Below are 23,332 nucleotides of genomic sequence, written 5' to 3' on the forward strand. Positions count from 1 at the left end.
ACTAAACAAATAAATGAAAGATTAAAGCAAAAAAAAAAAAAAAATCTAAAGAAATCAAAAAAAAAAAAAAAGAATGTTCCAAACTAAGATGAACATACGAAAAAAAATATGATTTAAAGTAAAAAATCAAAATTCAAAAATGAAATACCTGAAGGAAATTAAGAGAAGCATAGAGGAAGGAAAAGAAAACAATGAGAAGAAGATGGGGGGAAAAAGTAAGAGAAACTAGAAAGAAAAATTATTATATACAATTCACTCATAGATCTCCAATTAAAAAAGTTTTCGAAAAAGGAAAATATAAAACAAAAAATGACAAAAAATTTCCTTTTTTTTTTTTAATTTTTTGTTACCAACTAAATAGAGATTTAAGAGGGACAAAAGACAAAGACGAAGAGATTGAATCTTAATAGGTGGCGTTGAGGAGAGGAGAAGAATTGGCCCATTTTCACTAATCGCATTCTCTTTCTCCTTTTCCTTTCTCTCACTCTTCATATTTTCCTGAGGCATCGAAAGCTTGGATTTTATTTTTGTCTTTGTTTTTTTTTCTCCTTTTTTTTCTCTTATTCAAATTTCTAGAAATTCCCTATTCTTATCTTTTTTTTCTCTGTTTATTTGATTTATAATATATATAGTTGAGATTACTTTTTTTTTTAAATATTTTTTCAAATTTCTTCCTCTGATAATTGACAATAATTAAAAATTTTAAATGAATTATTTTGTGCCAAATGTCAATAAGATAATTAAGGATTATTTTCATTATATAGTATAGATATTAGCATAGATTAAAGTTGTTTATCTAATGAAAAAAGTAGTTGGAGTATTTTTGAGTTTTGAAAGTATTTTTGGTATTACATAATTAAATGGATTTTAGGTTTTTGAGCTTGTGAGAATAAATATTAATTTGTTAGGCTAATATAATTTTGAATGTTTTGTATATATAAAATAGTGTTTAATTTTTTTGGATGGATTTAGTGCTTTTTTTTAAAAATTTTTAACAATTTATTTTTGTGAAAAACTAAAATTTTATCCAACATTCATATTAATTTTATCAATTTATGTCTTTAAAATAAGGTAAAGAAATTAAATATTTTGTTAAAAGAAAAAAATACTTATAAAGAAAAAAGAAATATAAGAAGAAAGAATAATTTAGATCAAATATTATATCTGTAAAAATTATTTGATTTAAAATAACTCTTTTTAATTTTTATTAAATTCAAAAGTTTATTAATTTATATTTTAAAAATAAAAAGATTGATACTTGCAATAGCTAAAGAAGAGATTTTACTAATATATATATATATATATATATATAATGATTAGGAATCCTGTTACATTAATATTAATATTATATTTCTTTTATCTATTGATTAAAATGTTTAAGATTTAAAATATTTATTTTGATGCAAATCTAATGATAAAAAAAGTATAACATTTTAATATGGTGTAAATAGATCTTTTCTCTATAGAGTAAGACAAAATGTTTTTTATTTATAATTTTTTTTATTATAATCCATCAATTGTTTACTAAAATGAGAGTTTTATATAGAATTTTGATATACATCATATAATTTTAAATTGTAATTTTGATTAATTGCAATTCAATGATAGTAAGTGATATGTTTGATAAAGATAAATACACTCTTAATTAAATCTGTAATTAATATTTATTCAATTTTTTTTATTTAATTAATTTTTATTTATTTATTATTTAATTTAAAATTATTAAAATTTAATAATAAATTTAGTTAAAAATATATTATTCGCCTTAAAAAAAAAAAAAAAAGAAAAGAATAGATTTGACCCCTACGCCAAAAGGTCCCCGACGCGACACCGCCGCAGCTCCCAGAATAAAAGAACAAAAGAATAAAAACAGAAAACAAGACAGCAGCGCTTTAAAGCATTCCTTTTCTTCTCCACCAGACCACCTCCATTATTATATATAAATCAGAAAACCTAAATCCAAAGGTAAACCCTCTGAAAAAGAATCCGTCAATTTCTCATCAACCAAACAGAAAAGTCGATCCCCTTAAAAACCCTAATTTTCTTTTTCTAAATTAGAGAGACAGGAAGGGAGAGTGAGAGGGAATAAAGATTGATAGAGTTAGAAAGAGAGTTTTTCTTTGATTTAACGAAGGATGTCTGCGGCAGTGTGCGGGAGCAAGAGACCGTTCTTCGAGGATATCCCGTCGTCGCCATCGGCTTCTGTCTCTAAGAAGCTCCGGCGCTGCTCGCCTTCATCTCCTTCGTCTGTTCGTTTCGCTCCGCCGCCGTCTCCACTCGATCACCTCCAAACCCTCTTCCCTCACATGGAACCTGAGGTATATCGCCCTTTTATTTACTTATTTACTTATTTATTTATGTTCGCCAATTCTTGTGTTAATTAGATGCGCCAATGTAAATTTGATTTGTTATCAGTAAATTATTATAGTATTGGCAAATTAGATTTCAAAAGATTTATGATTAAGGTGTAATTTTTTTGATTCCTTGCTTTGGTAATTCTGTTTGTATGCGGAGATTGGAAAGTGGGGATAAAAGGATAAAATTCTAAACTTGGATTGGGTTTTGTATACGTTTGATTCGTCGGCTTATCCTGCAAGCAAACAGAATTTTATTTCTAGTTATTGTAAAATTCATTTAAAAGAAAAGAAGGTAATTTTCATCTCCCAGTTGAATTTTATGGTAAATCTTTGAGGTTGGGACTGTTTAAGTCCTTTTTTTGCAAGGTACCAACTAAGTTGAACCATATAGTTGGTTACTTCTATGATCATCTTTGTTTAATTCTTTGTGTAGTTGTCGGGGTTTTCTTAATGGTGTCATTTCCCAAAACTGAAGAAAGTTCTTTTAAAGAAGTTAACTGAATCAGTTGTGTGACTGTACAAAATATTAGACTTAGCTACTTGTCTTCTTTTTTGTTGCTTAGCTCTTAAAATGTTTGCTTTTACTAATTCATTGGTTGATTAAGAGATTATGGTTGGCTGTCAAAATAGTGATCCATCCGTCTCTTCTATTAATTAATATTTAACAACTATTCCTTGCAGCTTCTGGAGAGAGCACTGCTAGAATGCGGCAATGATATAAACACTGCCATCAAGAGGCTGCAGGAACTTTGCTTAGGAGGTGTAGAAGCTACTGGGGATAGGTCGGTTCCTGTTGAGGAACTGGGCACAATTGCAGAGCAGGGTGTGCCATTACTTCTTGCAATTGTGATTCATTTTAGTTTAACATTGCCATCATAATTGATGATCGATCTGTATCATCTTTAATTTTTTTATTTTTGCTATCAAGAATTTTCATTAACTTTAAATCTATAGCAGATTGATGGTTGATTTTGCAAAACATTTTCTATGATGTACCTACAAAGTTTCAGTGTCAATCAGTAATTACATGCTATTGCTCTCTTGATTTGATTCTAGCCTCTTTTTGGTAGTCCTTGAATATTCTATATGCATAATGGTGAAATTTATATGCAGATTGAGAAGGGATGTAGGTTTCATAGAGTAAACAGTGAGATTATCCAATTAGTTTACAAGCTTCCTTTCACCACTAGTTTACCTTTCTTCTTCCAACACTTATCCAAATCAATAAAATGATTTTTGAATGAGAGAAAGAAGTGGGGAATCTTGTTTTTTTAATTTTAACTCTTCCTGTTTGATGTCTAAGTCCTTAGCTTTGTGCTTCCAATATTATATTGTGTTTGTAATCAATTTCAGAAGGATATTTTCTGTAGAACAATATATATATATATATACCAAAATGTAGCCTTTTCCTCAAGATTAATTATTTAATGTTTAATTGTTGTGCTGTGTGTAATACGCCATCTGCTTTAAGCTAGGCTGTTCTCACTTCTTAAGTAAGGAATCTCACATCTTCATTTGAAATTGCAGTTACATTGACCAATGATAGAGAAACTGCTACTGCTGCCATGACTGTTCAGAATATATTGGCCCCAGAAAATCTGCCTGTTGATGGTGCAGAATGGGTGGACTTGTTTGTGAGGGAGATGATGAGTGCTACAAGTGTGGATGATGCTAAAGACCGTGCCTCTAAATTGCTGGAGGTTCTGGAGAAGTCCATAAGTAACCGTGCTGCTGAAGAGTCAGCACAAAGTTTTCACGAGGTATGTATCTCGTTTCCATCTGGACATCTGTACCTATCATACTTTTTCCAGATTAGACAGAGGCCCTGTAGAACTTATGAAGCAGTTTTTAGACAAAATGCTATATGGTGGACAGTCATATTAGTTAGGTGTTCGCATGAACTTGATTGAGCTTAGCAGGAATCAATATGACCTACAATGAAAGGTGTCTGTTCTTGAAGCTAGGGGACCCTCCCTTTATGCCAATATGCTTAGACATGGCAAAAAATTTCTTATCATTGTCTCCAAGAGCATCATTTTTGTCCATTCCTTTCCCCTTCAGTGACAAATTTGTCTATGATCAAGTATGCATGGTTCTTTTGGAGGAACTGAATGGTAGAACTTTTTGGTGACAAAAGTTGCCAGTCCTCTGAACTACACTTCATTGGATGTTCTTGATTTAAAGTGGAATGGAAATTCAGGTATGGATAACTTTAGAGCCAAAAGAAAAGACATAAATTAGGTGGTTATGGTCTTGTTGGTTCTTGAGAATTTAGAGTTGCTTCCGTCAGGTTGCTTTTCGGTGCAAGTTTAGTTAAGTCGAGTGTGGGGCAGGCCCACTCAATTAGAATTGAGAACTGCAATCCTCATGAATATTTGATCATCACAGTTCCAATCTTTTTTTTTTTTAAAAGCTGGTTAGATGCAAATACAGCAGTGGTTCCAGAGAACTTCCAAAAAAGTGTTAAACTTTTTTTGGAAGTAGGGGAAAACATGAGCTTGGAGGGTTTTGGCCTTCTGGCTTAGTTGTAATTTTAAGTAGTCAGGTTAAAATTTTTGCATATGGTTTGTGATATATCCATGAAAATCAAACATGGGTTTCATGTTGGATAATAGTGCTGTCTTATATGTTGCGTTAAAGCTGTTAAATATCACCTTGTCGACTTGATTTTAATTCTATTTGCAGGAAAACATCTTGTTAAAGGAACAGATTGAAGTGTTGATTCAAGAAAATACAGTCCTCAAACGTGCTGTGGCTATTCAGCATGAACGTCAAAAGGAGTATCAGGATAAAAACCATGAATTGCAACATTTGAAGCAGTTGGTGTCTCAGTATCAGGAGCAGCTGCGAACTCTAGAGGTCTCTATCAAAATTTTTCACAACTCTTCTTTTAGTCAGTAAACGTTGTCTGTAATATACTGGTGGAGAATATCAAGTTACTATTATGTCGATGGAATTTATGTTCGTATTTTGCTTGCATTGCAGGTAAATAACTATGCCTTGACGATGCATTTGAGAGAGGCACAGCAAAGCAACTCCATCCCAGGGCATTTCCACCCCGATGTCTTCTGAAAATAAGATGGATCTTAGTGATGAAGTGCTTAATCTGTTTGCCTAAGTTGGTATGTTTGCTATGAAATTTAGTTTGTGTCTGATGTGGGGGCCATGAAGTGTTGATTCATTCTCCAGTATGTTAAAGAAATATCAAATTTATATTTCAAAGTGAATCAGTTTAATCTCTGTATTTTCTTTGTTATCTTAATATCTTTGGATTCTTAAAGTGGACTACTTGTTTACTGTGAATAATTATCAAATTTTCGAAAGTGAGATTAAGATCTGAATAAGTAAGATATTACATAAATGAAATTAATAAGATGATATATATAATCTCAAATCATGTACTAAAATTTCCAAATTTTTTAGACCAACAACCAGAATTGAAAGAAAGGCTACTTTCCTTACTTTTATTTCTTATATATTTCTAAATAAGCAACTTATTTTCTCACAAATTTAATTTTTTATGCCAATAAAGTAAAAAAAGTTGATTTTTTTTCTTTGTAGAAAAACTAAAAAAATAAAAAATAAAAAGAAAGAAAGAAAAGAAACGGTGGGGACTACAAAAAAACGTGTTTGTATAAAAACCACAAATCCAATATTTCTGGCTCCGACGGCCCCGCCTTTCCTCTCAACTCTCAGTTTCTCTCTTTCTGCTGCTTTGTCAAACCAACCAAACACAAACCAGATCAAACGCAACATTCTGTGTCATTGGACGCCCATTTTATCAAACACTTACAAGAGAATTCACACTTCTTTTTTTTCTTTTTCTTTTTCATGGCTGCCACTATCTCTCTCTCTCTCTCTACTCCCTTCATCTCTCAGCATCCCAACTGAACGCCATTCAAACGCTTCCCAAGCTTCCTCTTCTTTTTGTTCTGTTTTCTTCAATGGTGGGACACGTCTCGGGTCCCACGACTGCTTTGCTTTCGTGGGTTCCTTTTGTTCTTCAAAATGTTCTTGGAGATTGAATAATGGCAGGTACCGCTTTGGGATGGTGGTGGCTACTTCTGGGGATTATTACGCTACTCTTGGAGTACCGAAATCAGCTTCTAGTAAGGAAATTAAGTCCGCTTATCGTAGATTAGCTCGTCAGGTACCTCACTCAACTCAATTGTTTTTTTTTCTTCTTTAATTTTAGAATTCTCTTTATTATTTATTTTGCATTTCCGTTCTGGGTTTTGTTACTGGTGTGTTCTCTTGTTGAGATAAGTGAGGTAAGGAGCTCTCAAGAAGAGCGAAGTTCAAATGGGTATTTTGGATAAGGGGACGAATGCTTTTCCCACAATTTTTGGTACATATGAAAGCAAGTTACTTAGGTCTTGAGTTATAAAAAGAGAGGTGATTTTTTCCAGCAGAACCCGATATTCGGACCTGAGAGCTCTAAGTTGAAAGTCCCAAGTTTTAACTTTTGGAGTGGGTGGATATGAAGGAAATGGTTGGTGGAAAGATTGTACAAGGAAAAAGAAAATAGAATGTGGCAAGGGATTTGCTTATTCCTTTAACATTGTTTTAGTCCTCTCATTTTGGCAGAAACCTTTTCTCTTCATTCTTTCAATGATGACTGTAGCATATCATGGGTTATTTTTGAGATGCTTTGTTTGTAAATTTGTAAGTTCACTGTCATTATGGTGCTCACTGTTGTTCCTTTTTGGTTTAGAGAAAGGCATGAATTTCGTGACAATTACATAGCAAGTTTATTCTGTGTTTAATTTGATCTTATTTGGCCTATCTTTTCCATTGTAGCTAACAGCCAACCCAAATTTAGATATCTATGAATAAAATGCTTCAACTTTCTATAGCTTCATGAAGAAAAGCTGTTCTGTTCTGCATTGAAATTTTTGCTGTCTTTCTTGTAAATATTACACGTCCATTTGTATGTAACCTGTTGCCAATCATAAATCAGTGGCAGAATAGTTGTATGATTAGCAATTAAATGATTGTACTCCATGCTTGCTTCTCAGAACATCATTTGGTTGGTGTCTCTTATCTTGTGCTTTCAACTATATAATCTGGCCTGATTCGAGCAAGCTATTTGCCCCTAGAAAAAAACTCTTTTGAAAAGGTAAACCGGAGTTCTTTCTAGATGTTTACTGGTTTAACTTCATTATCTTTTAATTGTAAATAGCCTTTATTGTGAATTTAAAGCTTCTAAGTTTGTATTGGAACTGCATGCACTAATGATTTGTTTACTTGTTATCTTTTGTTTTGTTTGTCTTGGTAATCTTGACAGTGTAACTTTTCATCTTAATTTGAAGTATCATCCTGATGTGAATAAGGAACCAGGAGCAACTGAAAAGTTTAAGGAGATTAGTGCTGCATATGAGGTATGCACAAAATGTTTAGGCCAATGATTTTCAAAATTTTTCCATGATTACCTGCATTCTGAGTACTGCTAGTTGAAATATTCTACTAACTTTATGGTTTAAGTGGTTTTCTCCATTGTGGATAGCTTTATTGGAGTTGCTTATGTTTTACTTACTTTCTTTTTTCTTTTTTGTCCTACTATTTGTCTTTCATTCTCTGTACAGATTAATGTCACGCCAAGAATCTGTTTGCTTGTTTACCTGAAACAAAAAATTAAAAATAAAATGTTATTCTTGAAGGGCAATTCTAAAATTTCTGCTTTATTATTGTTTGCTTGTTTGTTTGGCTCTCTTTCTCTCTCTTGCTAGTGAGCATAGTTTTGAATTTCCACGTAATTTGACTTTAGGACCAAGGATTAGCAAAGGTAAAATAGATTTGGTAAATTTGTGCAAAATTTATGGTAAATTTGTGCAAAATTTATGGTAAATTTGTGCAAAATTTATCTATAATATTGTAAAGTGTGGCATATATTTCTGGATTATAAATCTATTTATATATATATATATATCTTTTAACCCATGTGTAAAATATATAAACAGATGTATTAATGTTGTTTAGCATTGAATATTGAGATTAAAAGTACTGTGAATACCAGGTTTCTTATTTTTTATTGTGACATGTGATCAATAATATGTCAATGTGCTATTTATTCAGTCAAGACTTCTAGAGTTAGGCCCTGTAGAATATGCACCAGATCCTCTCAAATTAAAACAATTTCAGACTCCATATAAGGGAGGAATTGGATGTAAAGCCTGTTGAAAAAAGTATCTGAAATTTTCTTGTGCCCAACAAACTAAACTCAATTACTTTCATCCTTAGAGGTTATAAAACTGATGTAATTTACATCCTGCTTTTTGCAGGGAAAGCAAGTTCCAAAGGGTAAGTTTATTATGGTTTCAAGTTGATTAATTGGCCTTAATGTGTGTTGGTGTCTTTCTATATCATAGTGTGTTGTTATTTGTTAATACTGATTCAACATGCCTTGAAATCTTAAGATACAACTTATGTTGGTTATCCTATGATTGCAGATGAAGGTCTTGATATTTACCCTGTTGATGAACATGATTGTTTCATATTTTATTCTTTTTTCTGTTAATGTCATTTCAGTCTGTCGAGCATAGTGTTCACAAATTTTCTTTCCTAGAGGTTTCCTTTTGTAAAAGTACATTACCGTGTTCAAAATTATTCATCATGTTGTTTTTTGAACAATGACATGCAATACTGTCAGGTGTTATCGGATGATAAAAAGAGAGCTTTTTATGATCAATATGGTGAAGCTGAAGTCAAGAGTACAGTAGGGGGACAGTCCAGTGCTTATACGGTATGCATTTATTATGTATATTTTTTTTAATTAAGTTTAGCTGTTCTCATAATGACAAGGGATAATGCTTGAAGTATAGACATACTTTCCTTGTTGATTACTTCACTGAAAGACATGTGAACCAGACTTGGACAGCAAGGTTCCTGTTTGATTATTCCTTCCTAAATATTTGGTTGTTTGAGTATAAGATTAATGTATATTTGGTTGTTTGAGTATAAGATTAATGTCACATTGAATGTGAAATTTAAGTGGTTAGACAACAATTGTGGAAAATTATTAGAGGGCTTTGTCAGCTTGGCCGTCTAAGTCATTGTTGCCTTTTCGGTTGCCACTTTGTGCACCATGTCTGCTTGTAAGCAAGAATTTTTGTTTGTCTGCATAGTTGCTTTAACATGTAGAGTTTTGATTGCCGAGTTTCAGATTAGGTGGGGAAATAAAACAGTTGTGCACCTATATTTTTGTGAAAAATTATGATGGATTCTCTATGAATTAGCATGCAATTAACCTAGGCAGCAATAGGAACTCTAGACAGTTGTTAGTCTAACTTAGATATTATTTTCCTTGACCTGCAGATTAATCCCTTTGATCTCTTTGAGACATCTTTGGATCAAGTATGGGTGGTTTTCCTGGCATGGACCAAACTGGTTTCAGAACAAGTTGTCGTAGTACAGTTACTAAAGGTGATGATATACGGTAAGGTGAGATCTTTATTTGATGTTTTGAATGATGGTTGTTGGTCCCATAATCATTCACTTTGGTTATTCATGAGTGCTGATTGACTAATTGCTTTAGTATGCATACTAAGCTTGGCCATGGTCATCTATACGTCTGTTTTAATATACAGTAATGAACTTACTTACGTTTACAGTGTTTCTTGTGTTGCTGATGGAGTTTTCTTCCCTTATGTGTCCCTTTTTTGGGGGGGGGGGGGGGGAGGGGGTGGGTGGGTTGGAGGTAGTGGTGTTTCTTTTTGGGGATTATAGATTTTTGAAGCATTTTTTTTTTTGAACAATTTCATTTCCTGGAAGCTACTAATAATAACCAGCTCTGATAGTAAACTTGACTTGGTGAATCTGAACACCTGGTATCCTACAGAAAGCCTCGAGCATTATAGCAAGGTGTACCATGTCTAGCATAATTGTTTTATTTAGACAAATCAAGTTGGAATTGTCATCTAATGCATTGGGAATTTAAGTAATAGTTTCCAAAAATTTTCTAAACATGCCTATGCTATATTGTGTTTTTCTCTTGTGCCTGCATCAATGTTACTTTGTTAGATATTGTCTAATTATCCTGTTATCAAATTTCTTAGGTCCTATAATTGGGTAGGCTACACTACAGGGTAGCCCTCCTCTTTGACTAAGCAATTGTCTATTTTGAATCTTTGATTTTCCAATTATTTCATTGTTTTCTTGTTATGTTTAAATAAGTGCATCTCTCTGCCTTTTTTTTTTCTTTTAAATACCAAAAAAAGAATGCTACAATATAAACCTACAATCTCTACCTAAATTCCATCCCATCCTCCTCATCAGATAGGTCCAAGTGACATTGCTTCACTTTTCAATAAACATTAGAGTGCCTTTGAAGTTTGATTGTGAAAAAAAATTATCGTATATGTTAGTTGAGCCGTTGCTTACTAATAACATATGTTCATATCAGTATTTCTTGCAGGTTTCTTTGACATGTTTTTCTGTATCTTTGCATCTTTATATCCTTGTTCAACAGCTTTTATAATCTATATTATTCTGATAATTTGAATATTTTCAGTTATGACAGTACTTTCGAATTTTCGGAGGCTATTTTTGGAGCTGAAAAGGAATTTGAGCTTTCCCATTTAGAAACATGTGAAGCTTGTCTTGGTAAGATGAGGATGTGCTCAACTTGGGGTGGAGAGGCCAAGTTATGACGACTGAGCAGACACCCTTTGGCTTGTTCTCACAGGTAATTGGGATTTCCTTTTGCCCTTTTGGACTCTTGATTGTTCTTTTTTTTTTTGGGGGGGGGGGGGGGGGGGGGTATGGGCAGGGTGTGTTAGAATGTAGTGAGGACGTAAGGCTTTTTATGATCATTTCTCAACATGGCCTTTTGTCTACACTTTAAATGTATAATTGCCTTTAGGATAAGGACCCTGGTACCCTGGTGGTACTAGGCATTTGATTTAATTTTAACAATGGCCTACTATCTGCAATTTACTGTAGCCAATGGTTTGACTCCAAGGATCAGTTTTGTAAAGAAGATAAGTCCACTTCTTTACCACACTAGGAATAACCTAGAGCCATAGAGATAAATTGTTAAACTTGCAAAACTAAAAAAGCCTCTTAATTACAAGATAAAGTTAGGAGATATTATTTCCAGTGAACTTTTTAACCTCTAGAAGGATTTTTGTCTAACCAGGGCTTCTAGGGAAAAACTGGTGATGCTATTATGTGAGAGATTACAGCCATTTAATTTGTAGCATTTGTATTGATTCCAACTGCAGAATATGGTTCAAGAAAAATGAGAGATCTTAGTACCGTGTGCTGTTCCTTTTTTTTTTTATTGCAGAACAGAAAGATCAAAGGAGGCATTGAACATTACATGATTGAATATCTGAAGCTTTTAACGTGGCTGCTAGATGGAAGCAATTATGTTTCTAAATAAAATGATTTGACTGTTCTTTTTTTTTTTTCCTCAGGATTTGTAGTTCTAATCTTGATTTCTGTTCATAACCTATGTGTGAAGACTTGTTATCAGATGTTTCTTATATAGCTTTTCCACTTCAATATGTTAGGTTTCTGTTTTTCCAAATTGTGGTGGGGATTGTGAAGTCATTTCTGAATACTGTAGGAAACGCTCTGGTAATGGACATTTACAAGTTCAGAAAAACATCAAAGTCAAAGTTCTTCCTGGAGTTAGTATAGGCAGTATTCTCAGAGTTGCTGGGGAGGGTGATGCTGGACCAAGAGGGTATGTGGATGAACTTTTTTATTGTATCTCTAATATTGATGAGTTCTTCTGGTATTATCAGTTGATTGTATTCTGAAATTGTATTTTTTCAATTATACTAGGTATGTTCATGCCCTTTAAAATATATTACTGAGTAAATATAATCTCCATTTCCTGTCACAGCCATAATGACAAGGGGAACTTTGATTGAAGTTTTTTGTTTATCAGTTTTCTCCAGACTTACATTTTAAATTCAAGAATGGCAAACTTTATTTAAAATTGGATGATAGTGATCTTCCATTTTACAAATTCCTTGATCGTGTTGGAATCAGATTAACTTCTTTGCGACTGTACTGTGATTCTACTGCATGTATTCATGATGGTGTTTTTTTTCCTCATAGAAGTCTTGCCACAGAAGTGTTCTTTCAATGTGCTTTTTACACATTCCAGTTTATTTTCTTTCCTTTTCTTCTCAACTAGTGTTTTTGTATTTTTTGTAATTAAATCTATACATGTAATTGTACTTTCTCATTATCACTTTTAGGGAAGTGCATTTCTTGTCGCATATGGTTGCTTCTCCTTGATTCTTTTAGATAAATTTGCTACGTAAAAAATAAAACTTACTGTTGGGGAACTTGCAACTGCAAATTTTTTACATTAACCTCTTGTTTCAAGTTTCACCTTCATGGATAATGCAGTGATCAGAAGTAGGCAAAAGAAACCTGTAGACTTAGGTCTTGGAGATTTAGTGCTTTACATTTGACTCTACTTGTAGATATGTATCTTCGAAAGGTCTGTTGCCAATTTCCCTTGTTCTTGAATATAATAAACTTTCTGGTTTCTGCAGTGGCCCACCAGGATATCTTTTTGTATATCTAGATTTTGAAGAGGTAAAAGGAATCCAAATAGATGGCATAAATCTTCCATAAACAGTGTCCATTAGTTACCTTGATGCCATAGTGGGGTCTGTTGTAAAGGTACATTTTCACTGTTCTTTGTCTTGTCTCATTATTTATTCATGCATTAAATTCTTGATGCTTTAGTTTTCATATCACTTCTTATAAATGATAGGATTGCAAAAGTTGAGTGGAAGAGTGTGTGTTCCTATATTTATTTGTGATTTTGTAGAGCACCTGTATGCATGGTAAAAGCCTGCATCTCTGTACTTTCTTAAATGTTCTTTCTCTTGAATACTTCATTTCTTATTTGGTTGAAGATTGTTTTCAGTATTTTATTTTCATTAGCTTATTCTGCAGTCCAATTCCTATCTGTCATCCCTTTGCATTTTAAATTATCTTCCCAAGGCGCCATTGTAAAATAAACTGCAAAACCTGGAATAACTTCAAGTGATGAGACAGGCTTCTGGCATTATGCCAAAAGGACTGCTTTGCAAAGCCTCATAACTGCCTTCCAAACCAAAGGGAAACTGTTTTCTGGTTTGCTTGGCTATATCTGATAAAATTTTGTTTGCTAACATCTTAAGGATATAAGTATATGTCATTGCTGGCAACTATATTCCTATTTTCACCTCACCAAGATCCTGTGCTTTATTACATAGTGGATTTCTTTTTACTAAAACAGGTGAAAACAGTGGAAGGGTTAACTGAACTACAGATCCCACCTGGTACTCAACCAAGGGATGTATTAGTCTTTGGAAGGACAGGGGTGCCAAAGCTGAACAAACCATCTATACGTGGTGACCATTTATTCACAATTAAAGTTTCCATACCAAATAGAAGAAGGTATGAGATTATCTTTATTAGCATTTAGTTATATGGAAATAGAATAGCCAAACTGCATTGTGAATAAAATATATCATTGTTTATTATTATTTGTGATTTTTTTTAGATTTTGCTTCTAGACCATATTAAGTCTTCATCAACCGTAGGTCAATTTCTCATAGATCCTCCAATTTTCATTTGTAGTAAATACATCTCTTCAGCTTGTTAAATTAGACCAGTAGGTTCCATTATCTTTATCATCTTGGCTGAATTAACAATTTTTTCTTTAGGCCATTTTATGAATGTAAGCTAATTCATATTGGTTTATCGCATTTCATGTTTTTAGTTAAAGTAATAAAATGGCCACTATACTATGGTTCAATATTGAATTTTATCACTGTATTTAAATTTTATTAAAATTTGCCGCTATACTTCCAATTTAGTTGATTTTTTGACAAAAAACTAATGGAAGTGGAATATTCTGTCAAAGATTTCGCCAATGCAATTGGCAAAATTCTGTCAATTCTGTTATTTTTTGTCCAAAAATCAATAAAATTGAAAGTATTGTGGCAAAACTCAATCAATTGCAAACTGCAACATTGTTTCATTGTATAGAGGCAAATTTGGCCATAATCCCAAATGGAAAGGATAAATATACTTTTTAGTGGCCCAATTAGAGTTGAGAATGGTGCAATTGGTGCATTATAAGTTTTTCTTGTTTTTTATTTTTTGGGTTGAGATTACCAGGATTTGAACTGTGGGAAAACACTTATTTACAGCTGATTGTAATCTTGTAACCTGTATATTTATATTTGTATCTCTAGAATTAAGTATTTGTATCCCTAGAATTAAGGACAAAAAATTAAGATAGACAATCACTCACTTATAGGATTAGTGTTTTAGGAAGATTTAGTTTCCGAGTTTAACCCCTAGTTAGTTGCATATAAACCTAAGGTTCTTGTATAATTATATATGAGCAGTTTTTCAATATACATTCAGTTTTCACACTGATTTGTTTCTTAGTTTTTCCACATGGTATCAGAGCTTTAGGCTCTTCTTGGGAAGCAAAATTTTCAGCTTTCATTGCTGACTTCTATTTTAGGCCTTCATTGTCGAATCCTGTTTAAGCCTTCATTGTTGAACCCTTTCAAAGAAAGATATCATTACCACCCAATTTGAGGAAATATCAACTGAGAAAATCACTGGAGTACTACAGATGTCTCGGAAACAAGAAGAGTTCGACAGGGAAGAGATTGAAAAGCTGAGAAACTTATTGAAAATCCTTGAAAAGCCTATTGTGGTATGTTCCTTGGATAAGGTCTTTAGTTCAGGTAAAGCTTCTGGTTCTCATGGATTAAATATCTCGGTTAAACCTATTACGAGTTCTTGGGTCATTGACTTTGGAGCCACAGACCATATGACACATTCCTCACAGAAGTTTAGTACATATACCTTGTGTCTTAGTAATAAGAAAATTATTGTTGCAGATGGTTCACTTACTACAGTGGCAAGATTAGGAGATGTTCAAGTTAATCCCTCGTTTGTTCTCAAAAATGTTCTTCATGTTCCTGGATTGTCTACTAATCGGATATCTATACAAAAACTTACTAGAGATAAGAATTGGAAAGTGACTTTTTATCCCGCTTATTGTGAATTTCAGGACCAAAGTTCGGGAAAGATGATTGGACTTGCTAAGGAGAAGGATGGGCTATACTATCTTGAGACATCAAATAACACAAGTAATATCAAGAATAGTTTACTTTTGTCATTTCTTTTTGAAAAATCTTCCAATAAAGACAAAATCTGACTTTATTATTTTCGTTTTGGACATCTTTTTTTTGGAATCTTGAGAAACATGTTTCCTTCTTTGTTCAAAGGATTAAATGTCGAAGATTTTCATTATGATGCTTGCGAACTTGCAAAGCATAGATGCGTGTCTTTTCCAATTAGTAACAAAAAAAGTTCTATTCCCTTTTACTTGATTCATAGTGACATTTGAGGTCCTTCTACAATTCCTAATATTTCTGGTGCAAGATAGTTTGTTTCATTCATAGATGATTGTACCAGGGTCTCTTGGGTTTTTTTACTTAAATCCAAATCAAATGTGAATAGTGTATTTTTAAGCTTCCAAAACATGATCTAAAATCAATTTGGAGTGAGAATCAAGAGATTTAGGTCTGATAATGCAAGAGATTACTTCAACCAAAGTCTATCCACCTATTTCCAAAATGAGGGGATTATCCATGAGTTATCTTGTGTTACCATTCCACAGTAGAATGGAGTGGCAAAGAGGAAAAACAGCCATTTACTAGCCACAACTCAAGTCTTTCTTTTTCAATCAAATATACTTAAATCTTATTGGGAGGAAGCTGTTCTCACTGCCACACATTATAAATAGGTTACCTTCAAGGGTTTTGGGATTTAAAACTCTTATGGAACTACTCTCACAATTTTATCTCAACCTTAATACCACAAACAATCTCACACCTAGGATATTTGGTTGTACATCATTTGTTCATGTTCATAGTCATAACAGGGGAAAGTTGGATCCAAGAGCAATTAAGTGTATTTTTGTGGGGTATTCCTCAACTCAAAAAGGATATAAGTGCTATCATCCTCCTACCAAAAAATTCTGTGTCTGCAGATGTCACTTTTGAAGAAAGTAAATAACTTTTTACTCAACTTTATCTTTAGGGGGAGACTTCATTCATGGAAGATAAGGATAAAGACTTCTTTTTGCTTGATTTGTCCCTTTCTTCAACATTTACACCCATTAATTCTTCTGAGTCAAAACCTGTTTCTACTGAGCCCAAGTCAAACACTGAATTTGAGTCTGAATCCATTCCAAATACAGAAGATGTGACGAATGATAATGTTGTTCTTGAGTCTATGAAGGAATTACAGGTGTACTCAGGAATGAAAGTTTCAGATCCTGAACCAGTGCCAGTCCAAGAACCTGATCCTAACTCTGAAAATGAGGTAACTACAGTTTTTGACTCTGTTTCTCAAAATGAGCATAAATCTCCTAAAACTATAACTAGTGATTATGATCTGCCTATTGCCATTAGGAAAGGAACCAGAGAATGTACTAAGCATCCATTATACCTAATCTTTAATTTTGTGTCATTTGAAAAATTCTCACCATCCGACAAAAATTTTCTTGTGAGCCTAAACACTATTTCTGTTCCAACTACATTATCCGAGGCATTATTCAATGAGAAATGGAGGCAAGCCATGAAAATAGAAATGGAGGCTTTAGAGAAAAATCAGACATGAGAACTGATAGAGTTGCTTAAAAGAAAAAATCTAGTGAGGTGTAAATGGGTTTTCATTGTAAAATGCAAGGCATATGGTACTGTTGAAAGGTATAAAGTCAGGTTAGTGGCTAAGGGCTACACTCAAACCTATGGAGTGGATTATCAGGAAACTTTTGCTCCAGTTGCCAAGATGAATACAGTTAGGATTTTGTTATCATTGGCTGCAAATTACAACTGGCAACTTCAACAATTTGATGTAAACGATGCTTTTCTACATGACGATTTGGAAGAAGAAATATATATGTAGGTTCCACCGGGATTTGGAGGTCATCTAGAAGCAAACAAAGTATGCAGGTTGAAAAAGGCTTTATATGGCCTTAAACAGTCTCCTAGGGCTTGGTTCGGGAGATTTGTCAAAGTGATGCTAGCAATGGGATATAAACAGAGTCAAGGAGATCACACATTGTTTATCAAGCACTTTGATTCAAGGAGAGTCAGTTCTATTAGTGTATGTTGATGATATAATTGTAATTGGAGATGATGAAAAAGAGAGAATCTCTAAACCAATGTTTGGCTAGAGAATTTGAGATAAAAGGGCTAGGGAGATTGAAGTACTTCCTAGGAATTGAAGTAGCTCACTCATGGCATGGTATCTTCATCTCACAACAGAAAAATGTGATGGATCTTTTGAAAGAAACTGGGAAGCTCGCATGTAAACCTGTAAATACTCCTATAGATTCTAATCATAAATTGGAGAAGCTAATGAAGATGCTGCTGTAAATAGAGAGATGTACCAAAGATTAGTTGGAAGACTCATTTATCTCTCACATACTAGACCTGATATAGTATATGCTGTGAGTGTGGTAAGTCAATTTATGCACAATCCTAAAGAAGTGCACTTACAGGCTGTCTACCGTATATTGCACTATTTGAAGGTCAATCCTAGGAGAGGTATCTTATTCAAAAGAAATTCGGGGCGAGTTCTAGAAGCTTATACAGATGCTGATTATGCAGATTTAGTAACTGATAGAGGATCCACCTCAGGCTATTGCATTTTCTTAGGTGGTAATCTTGTGACTTGGAAGAGTATAAAATAGAATGTGGTGGCAAGATCAAGTGTTGAAGTAGAGTTCAAAGCAATGGCTCAAGGAATTTGTGAACTATTATGGTTAAAGATTATCCTAGAAGACTTAAAGATCAAGTGGGAGGGATCAATGACACTCTATTGTGATAACAAGTTTGCAAGAAGCATTGCACACAATCCTGTGCAACATGACAGAACAAAACACATTGAAGTAGACCAGCATTTCATAAAGGAGAAACTAGACAGTGGGTTGATTTGTACACCTTATGTATCAACCAAGGGTCAACTTGCAAATGTGTTGACTAAAGGTCTCAGCAGTGCAACATTTCAAGAAATTATTTCCAAGCTGGGAATGGAAAACACTTATTCACCAACTTGAAGGGGAGTGTGGGAAAACACTTATTTACAGCTGGTTGTAATTTTGTAATCTGTATATTTATATTTGTATTTCTAGAATTAAGTATTTGTATCCCCAGAATTAAGGACAAAAAATTAAGATAGACAATCCCTCAATTATAGGATTAGTTTTTTAGGAAGATTTAATTTCGTAGTTTAACCCATATTTAGTTGTATATAAACCTAAGGTTCTTGTATAATTATATATGAGCAGTTTTTTAATATACATTCAGTTTTCACACTGATTTATTTCTTAGTTTTTCCACATGAACCTTAATCATTGGAACTAAGAGTTCAACACTCTACCAGTAGACCACATAGCTGTTGGAATATATATTTTTTTTGTTTAATTATATATGGTTCCAATTTTGAATCTTGTTAAGAGTTTCATAGAAGTTCATGATTGGGTACCTGAAAATTCAATTAAATTAGTAAATTGTATGGTGTTTTACCCTATGTTAATCATCTTGATGGTGTGCTTAATGAGAGTGGTTAAATAGTTTTATTGATTTAGTGTAATGGCCTGTTATTGGAGACCACTGGCAGTGTTGAATCTGTTCCCTCAAAGGCTTGAATCTACCAAACTTAGTTATTTCCACTAACTTCACACGGCAATGCTTTATATTTGCAGTGCCAAAGAGTGAGAATTGCTTGAGGAGCTTGCCTCCCTGAGTGATACAAGCAGCTGCTCACGAATTTGTCCTAGAACTCAGCCTGCCAGTAAGCAATTGCTTTGCCTTGTGCAAATGACTTTCTTTCCCTTTTTCATTTAAAGTAATGAAGTTGTATGCACAAGATGCACTGTTATGGTCTAAACTTTTGGAATTTCATAGTGAAATACATTGTGATACTAACATATCATTGTCACCAATCTGGGTTAAGAAAAGTTGTATTTTTCGTCGTATGTTCTGCAAGAACAATGCTGTGGTAAGCATAGGTATTCGTTACTTATTGTTTTGATTACATGAGTTAATTATGCATATTTACTTTGTGCAGCCAAAACTACTGAAAGTAAGGTTGGTATGGATGCAGAAAAAACTGAAGAATCAGCAGATCAGAATGATCTGTGGACAAAGTTAAAAGATTTTGCGGGCTAATCTCTCTCTTTCTTTGTGTGTCTGTGGGTGCTTGCATGCTCATCTTGCCTTCATGCATATGCTGCTGTGAATTGTTATCATTATTTGCACGCATACATATATATTCCTAAAAAAAAAAATTGAACTCCATGTGTTAGCGGCATATAACTTGCAACGATGTTTATTTCATAGGTTTGAGGCACACTTTGAAGCTTGATGCATGGATTATGATAGTGGTGCAAGATCCAATGATTCACTGCTCCATACCTTCCCGTTGCATGTTTTGCCACTTTTCAGTTGAAACCATCTCGTGCAACAAAACTCTTAGGCTCCATTTGGTATATGAAAATTTTGAAGGAAAGTTTTAAAGAAAAATCAAAGGAAAAAAAATTCTCTATCTTGTTCGGATGGTACAAGAAAGAAACTAAGGAAAATTTAGTAATGTATTTTTGAAATTTTAATAGTTTTTCTTTGACATTTTCCTTATTAAACTCTTCCTCACATTTTTTTCTCTCTATCAAACGTGAGAAAATAATCCTTGAAATTCCATTTTCCTTTCCCACAAAATTTTCATGCACCAAACAGAAACATCATCTTCTGAAAAATTCTCTCAATCTAGAATTTGTGAAGCCAGATGTGCCGGTCGTTTCATCATTCTTTGATGTTTCATCATTCTTTGATTTATCATCAGCAGCGGTTCTCTCTTTTGTTGATATTTCCTCGTGTTCTTTCATTTCAATTTTGTTATGTGTTACAGAGATGAATTCTTCACCATCCATTGCATCTATTTTCCTTGTTAATTGCCGGTTTTATGATTTTTAACCTTAAAAAAATGTGATATTGCAGGTATGTTTCAAATGGTGCTCTTAAATGGCTGAAAGACAACTTCTAATCTTATTTTTGGATTAGCTTAAGCCTAAACTCTGTAATACCTGCCCTTGAGTACCAAGTTGCTGATCCAGGGTTGGTTCTGAAAAGACCGTGGGATTGCTTAGTTCGGGTGGCTTTTTCTTGGAACTTTAGGTCCGCTGCAACTTGTTGGCCTTGCCCTAAAATGAAAAAGAAGACATTGAGCAAATTGCAATTTGCAACCTAGTTTAACTTCTTTTATTTTTTTTTAATGCAAATTTAGTATTTGAAAAACCAGTGCAGTTTTCCTCACTGTGTGTCATCTATCCATGGTCTACGCTATAGAGCAGTTGAAGGCTGCAACACTAGGTAAAAATGTAATAGATTTGTATATTTATCGAAGTTTATATTCAATTTAAGCCTGATTCGATATAGTCATTAGCTCATTATTATTCTTTTTTAGGCAGGATTGGGGAAAAAAATAACAAAAAAAAATTAAAAATTGATTTGAAATTGATTTGAACATTCCTAAAAGTTTCAGCTGTCTTGAATGTACTTTTTACATTATCAAAGAAGTCAACAACAGGCAAGGTTTCATTATTATATAGTAATAGTACTTCATAATAATGTGGTTTTGATTATTATACATCATTAATAAGGCAACTTTCTTTCATTATCATAAGAGTTTGTAATTTTGACGTTCTAATTGAATTTTTTTCTTCTTTTTATTTTAAACCTAATATTCTTTTGTGATTAACTTGTTTAAATCATGACATGTTTCGTTGTTTCGATAACAATGGCAAACCATAATGCTTAAAATCCCAACAAGAAAAGAAATTAAATTCCTCTTGAATAGGGGTGGTAACTGAAGGTCTGAATTACGTATTTTAGGTTGTCAAGTATGAGGTCATTAATAGGATTTGAACTGTTTTCGATCGTTTATGTTTCAAGCTAATGTCTTAAATTAGTGTTCTGACTATGATTTTTTAGCCAATCGATTGTTCAAATAATTCCCATTTAGATTATTTTAAGTTGGTAAATCATGGATAGTGAAAAAATTAATATCATAGAAGTATATTATTGACAACATAATAATAAATTTCATAATTATAATTGTAAAAATTTATATAATTATACTTTTGTGAATATTATCATCTTTATAACACCAAACTCTAATTCAGTCACCAAATTACATGCTTCTAAATTACACCAAATTAGTGTTAATGATGTACACTACTGTTCGGAATGCATGTGGGCTGTAGGTGGTTGATACCGACGCACGGTGAAGAAGGGTGAGACCAAGTTTAACAATATGTCTGCATTTCTTCTCTGATATTTCATTATGTTCAAGTATATTTGAAGATGTTTATAGATTTTTTATACCATGAGATGCAAGCAAAGGTGGCGGTTGTATATTCACCTCCATTATCAGAATATACGGAGAGAATTGAAGTATTAAATCGCTTCTCAATTTGTGCTTTAGATGCTGGACATCATACTTGTTTCTAATTGGAAACAGTTAGGTTCCCCAGACATCATAAAATAGTATTTGCAAGGGATGAGTACTAGATAAGCTTGAATTATTAAATGGCAGCTTATGGCTTTTGTTACATAAACATGAATTACGATCAGAAATTTTGCTAGTAAGTGTCATAATTAAAACTCGAGGACATCAGCATGATATTTAAAATCCTTGATGATGGATGTCCTAACCTCCTATGCCAAAGATCAGCTGTTATTTGGAACTCAACAAGACAGCTTCGATTTTATTTGATGCAGTGGGTGAACTCAACAAGATCAGCTATTATTCCTTCATCCTTCACAAGTAAATGATAGGGAAAGAATTCAACAGAAACATAATTAGTTTTGTAGATTTGTGAGATTGAAATAAGATTTCTTTGCATTTGAGGAGCACACAAAACATTAGAGAGAAGTAAAGATTTTTATGGAGTAGTGATTTGTGTGGAACTAGTGTGAGTTATGTTCCCACCAAAATTTTATTAGGACCTTCATATTCAGAGCAGAGAGACAGATTGTTAAGGTTAATGTTGACATGATGTGAGGCTCCTGAATCCATCATCCAATCCTGATTGTTTGTTGAACCAGAAACTTAAGCAAATTTTGCACTTTATTCCTGCAGGGATGAACTCTATAGTTTTTGCAAATTTTAGCACTGTGATCAAATTTCTTACACAGTTGACAGGTTGGTTTGTTGTTATAACTTGCATTGACATTACCTCTGAAATTGTTACCTCTTAATTTGTTGTGAAAACTCAAATCTTTTGCCTTTTTCTGGCCATGTTGCTACTATAACAAGTATTGTCACAAGTTCTCGTCTGATTACCGCTTCAAAATTAGTCAATTTAGCATGAAATTTTTCGAAGGATATTGCACTTTCCCCGACTCTTGTAGCAGTTGAGGTTTCTTTGAACTTAGGTACAAGTCCCTTTGAGAATGAAGATGATTAAATTGTCCTCAGTTGCAGATGCTTTAGCTAGTGCTAGCTCATCTGCAATGCTTTTCATTGCTTGTATGAATTCTGCAACTAATTTGTTTCCTTGAGTAGACTATGACAACTTTTTCTTAAGTGATGCCTGGAATTAATGTTTGAGATGTGGAGATTAACTGCAAACAGAAAAACTCACAAAAAAAATAACTCATAAGGATTTGAATAATGGCAGAATATGATTATTAGATTAAAAGGGATAAAAGTTCACCACCAAGACTAGAAACTAAGGAATACAGAAACACTATCCTAAGAATTCTAATCAAGGATACAGAACAATAAAAATTCAACATTCTAGGAAATCCACCTAAGAGATACAGAACTTGAAAAAAAAAATAATCTAGAAGATTGCTTAAGGATAAATAAAACTCTATTATGCCTTTTACCAAAGAATAATAGAAAATATATAGGCTAGGAAC

The 23,332-nt window shown here is 33.2% G+C and overlaps 1 protein-coding gene and 1 pseudogene across 2 annotated transcripts; both read left to right on the forward strand.

Annotated features, from left to right (window-relative positions):
- Nucleotides 1-1,878: 1,878 nt before the first annotated feature.
- Nucleotides 1,879-5,637, forward strand: LOC111278814 (uncharacterized). Its single transcript, XM_022865469.2, has 5 exons — nt 1,879-2,318; nt 3,039-3,180; nt 3,885-4,117; nt 5,043-5,216; nt 5,343-5,637. The coding sequence occupies exons 1-5, from the start codon at nt 2,136-2,138 to the stop codon at nt 5,427-5,429; spliced, it is 819 nt and encodes a 272-aa protein (XP_022721204.1). The 5' UTR covers nt 1,879-2,135; the 3' UTR covers nt 5,430-5,637.
- A 143-nt stretch (nt 5,638-5,780) lies between these two features.
- On the forward strand, nt 5,781-20,839 carry LOC111278813 (uncharacterized; annotated as a pseudogene). The gene is made up of 11 exons (XR_016343983.1): nt 5,781-6,507; nt 7,670-7,738; nt 9,007-9,099; nt 9,672-9,792; nt 10,867-11,040; nt 11,870-12,045; nt 12,872-13,001; nt 13,606-13,766; nt 19,114-19,202; nt 19,479-19,557; nt 20,405-20,839. The product of XR_016343983.1 is annotated as an uncharacterized LOC111278813 (transcript).
- The last annotated feature ends 2,493 nt before the right edge of the window (nt 20,840-23,332 follow it).

The sequence above is a fragment of the Durio zibethinus genome, chromosome 8 (genome assembly GCF_047325235.1).
Source record: "Durio zibethinus cultivar Kanyao isolate XHJ-2024 chromosome 8, ASM4732523v1, whole genome shotgun sequence".
NCBI classification, from domain to species: domain Eukaryota; kingdom Viridiplantae; phylum Streptophyta; class Magnoliopsida; order Malvales; family Malvaceae; genus Durio; species Durio zibethinus.

Excerpts from the sequence above, each read along its gene's own strand:
- LOC111278814 (XM_022865469.2), top strand. The coding sequence starts at position 2,136 with ATGTCTGCGGCAGTGTGCGGGAGCAAGAGACCGTTCTTCGAGGATATC. Across the intron at positions 3,181-3,884 it reads GGGCACAATTGCAGAGCAGG|TTACATTGACCAATGATAGA; the intron begins GTGTGCCATTAC and ends TTGAAATTGCAG. Across the intron at positions 5,217-5,342 it reads AGCAGCTGCGAACTCTAGAG|GTAAATAACTATGCCTTGAC; the intron begins GTCTCTATCAAA and ends CTTGCATTGCAG.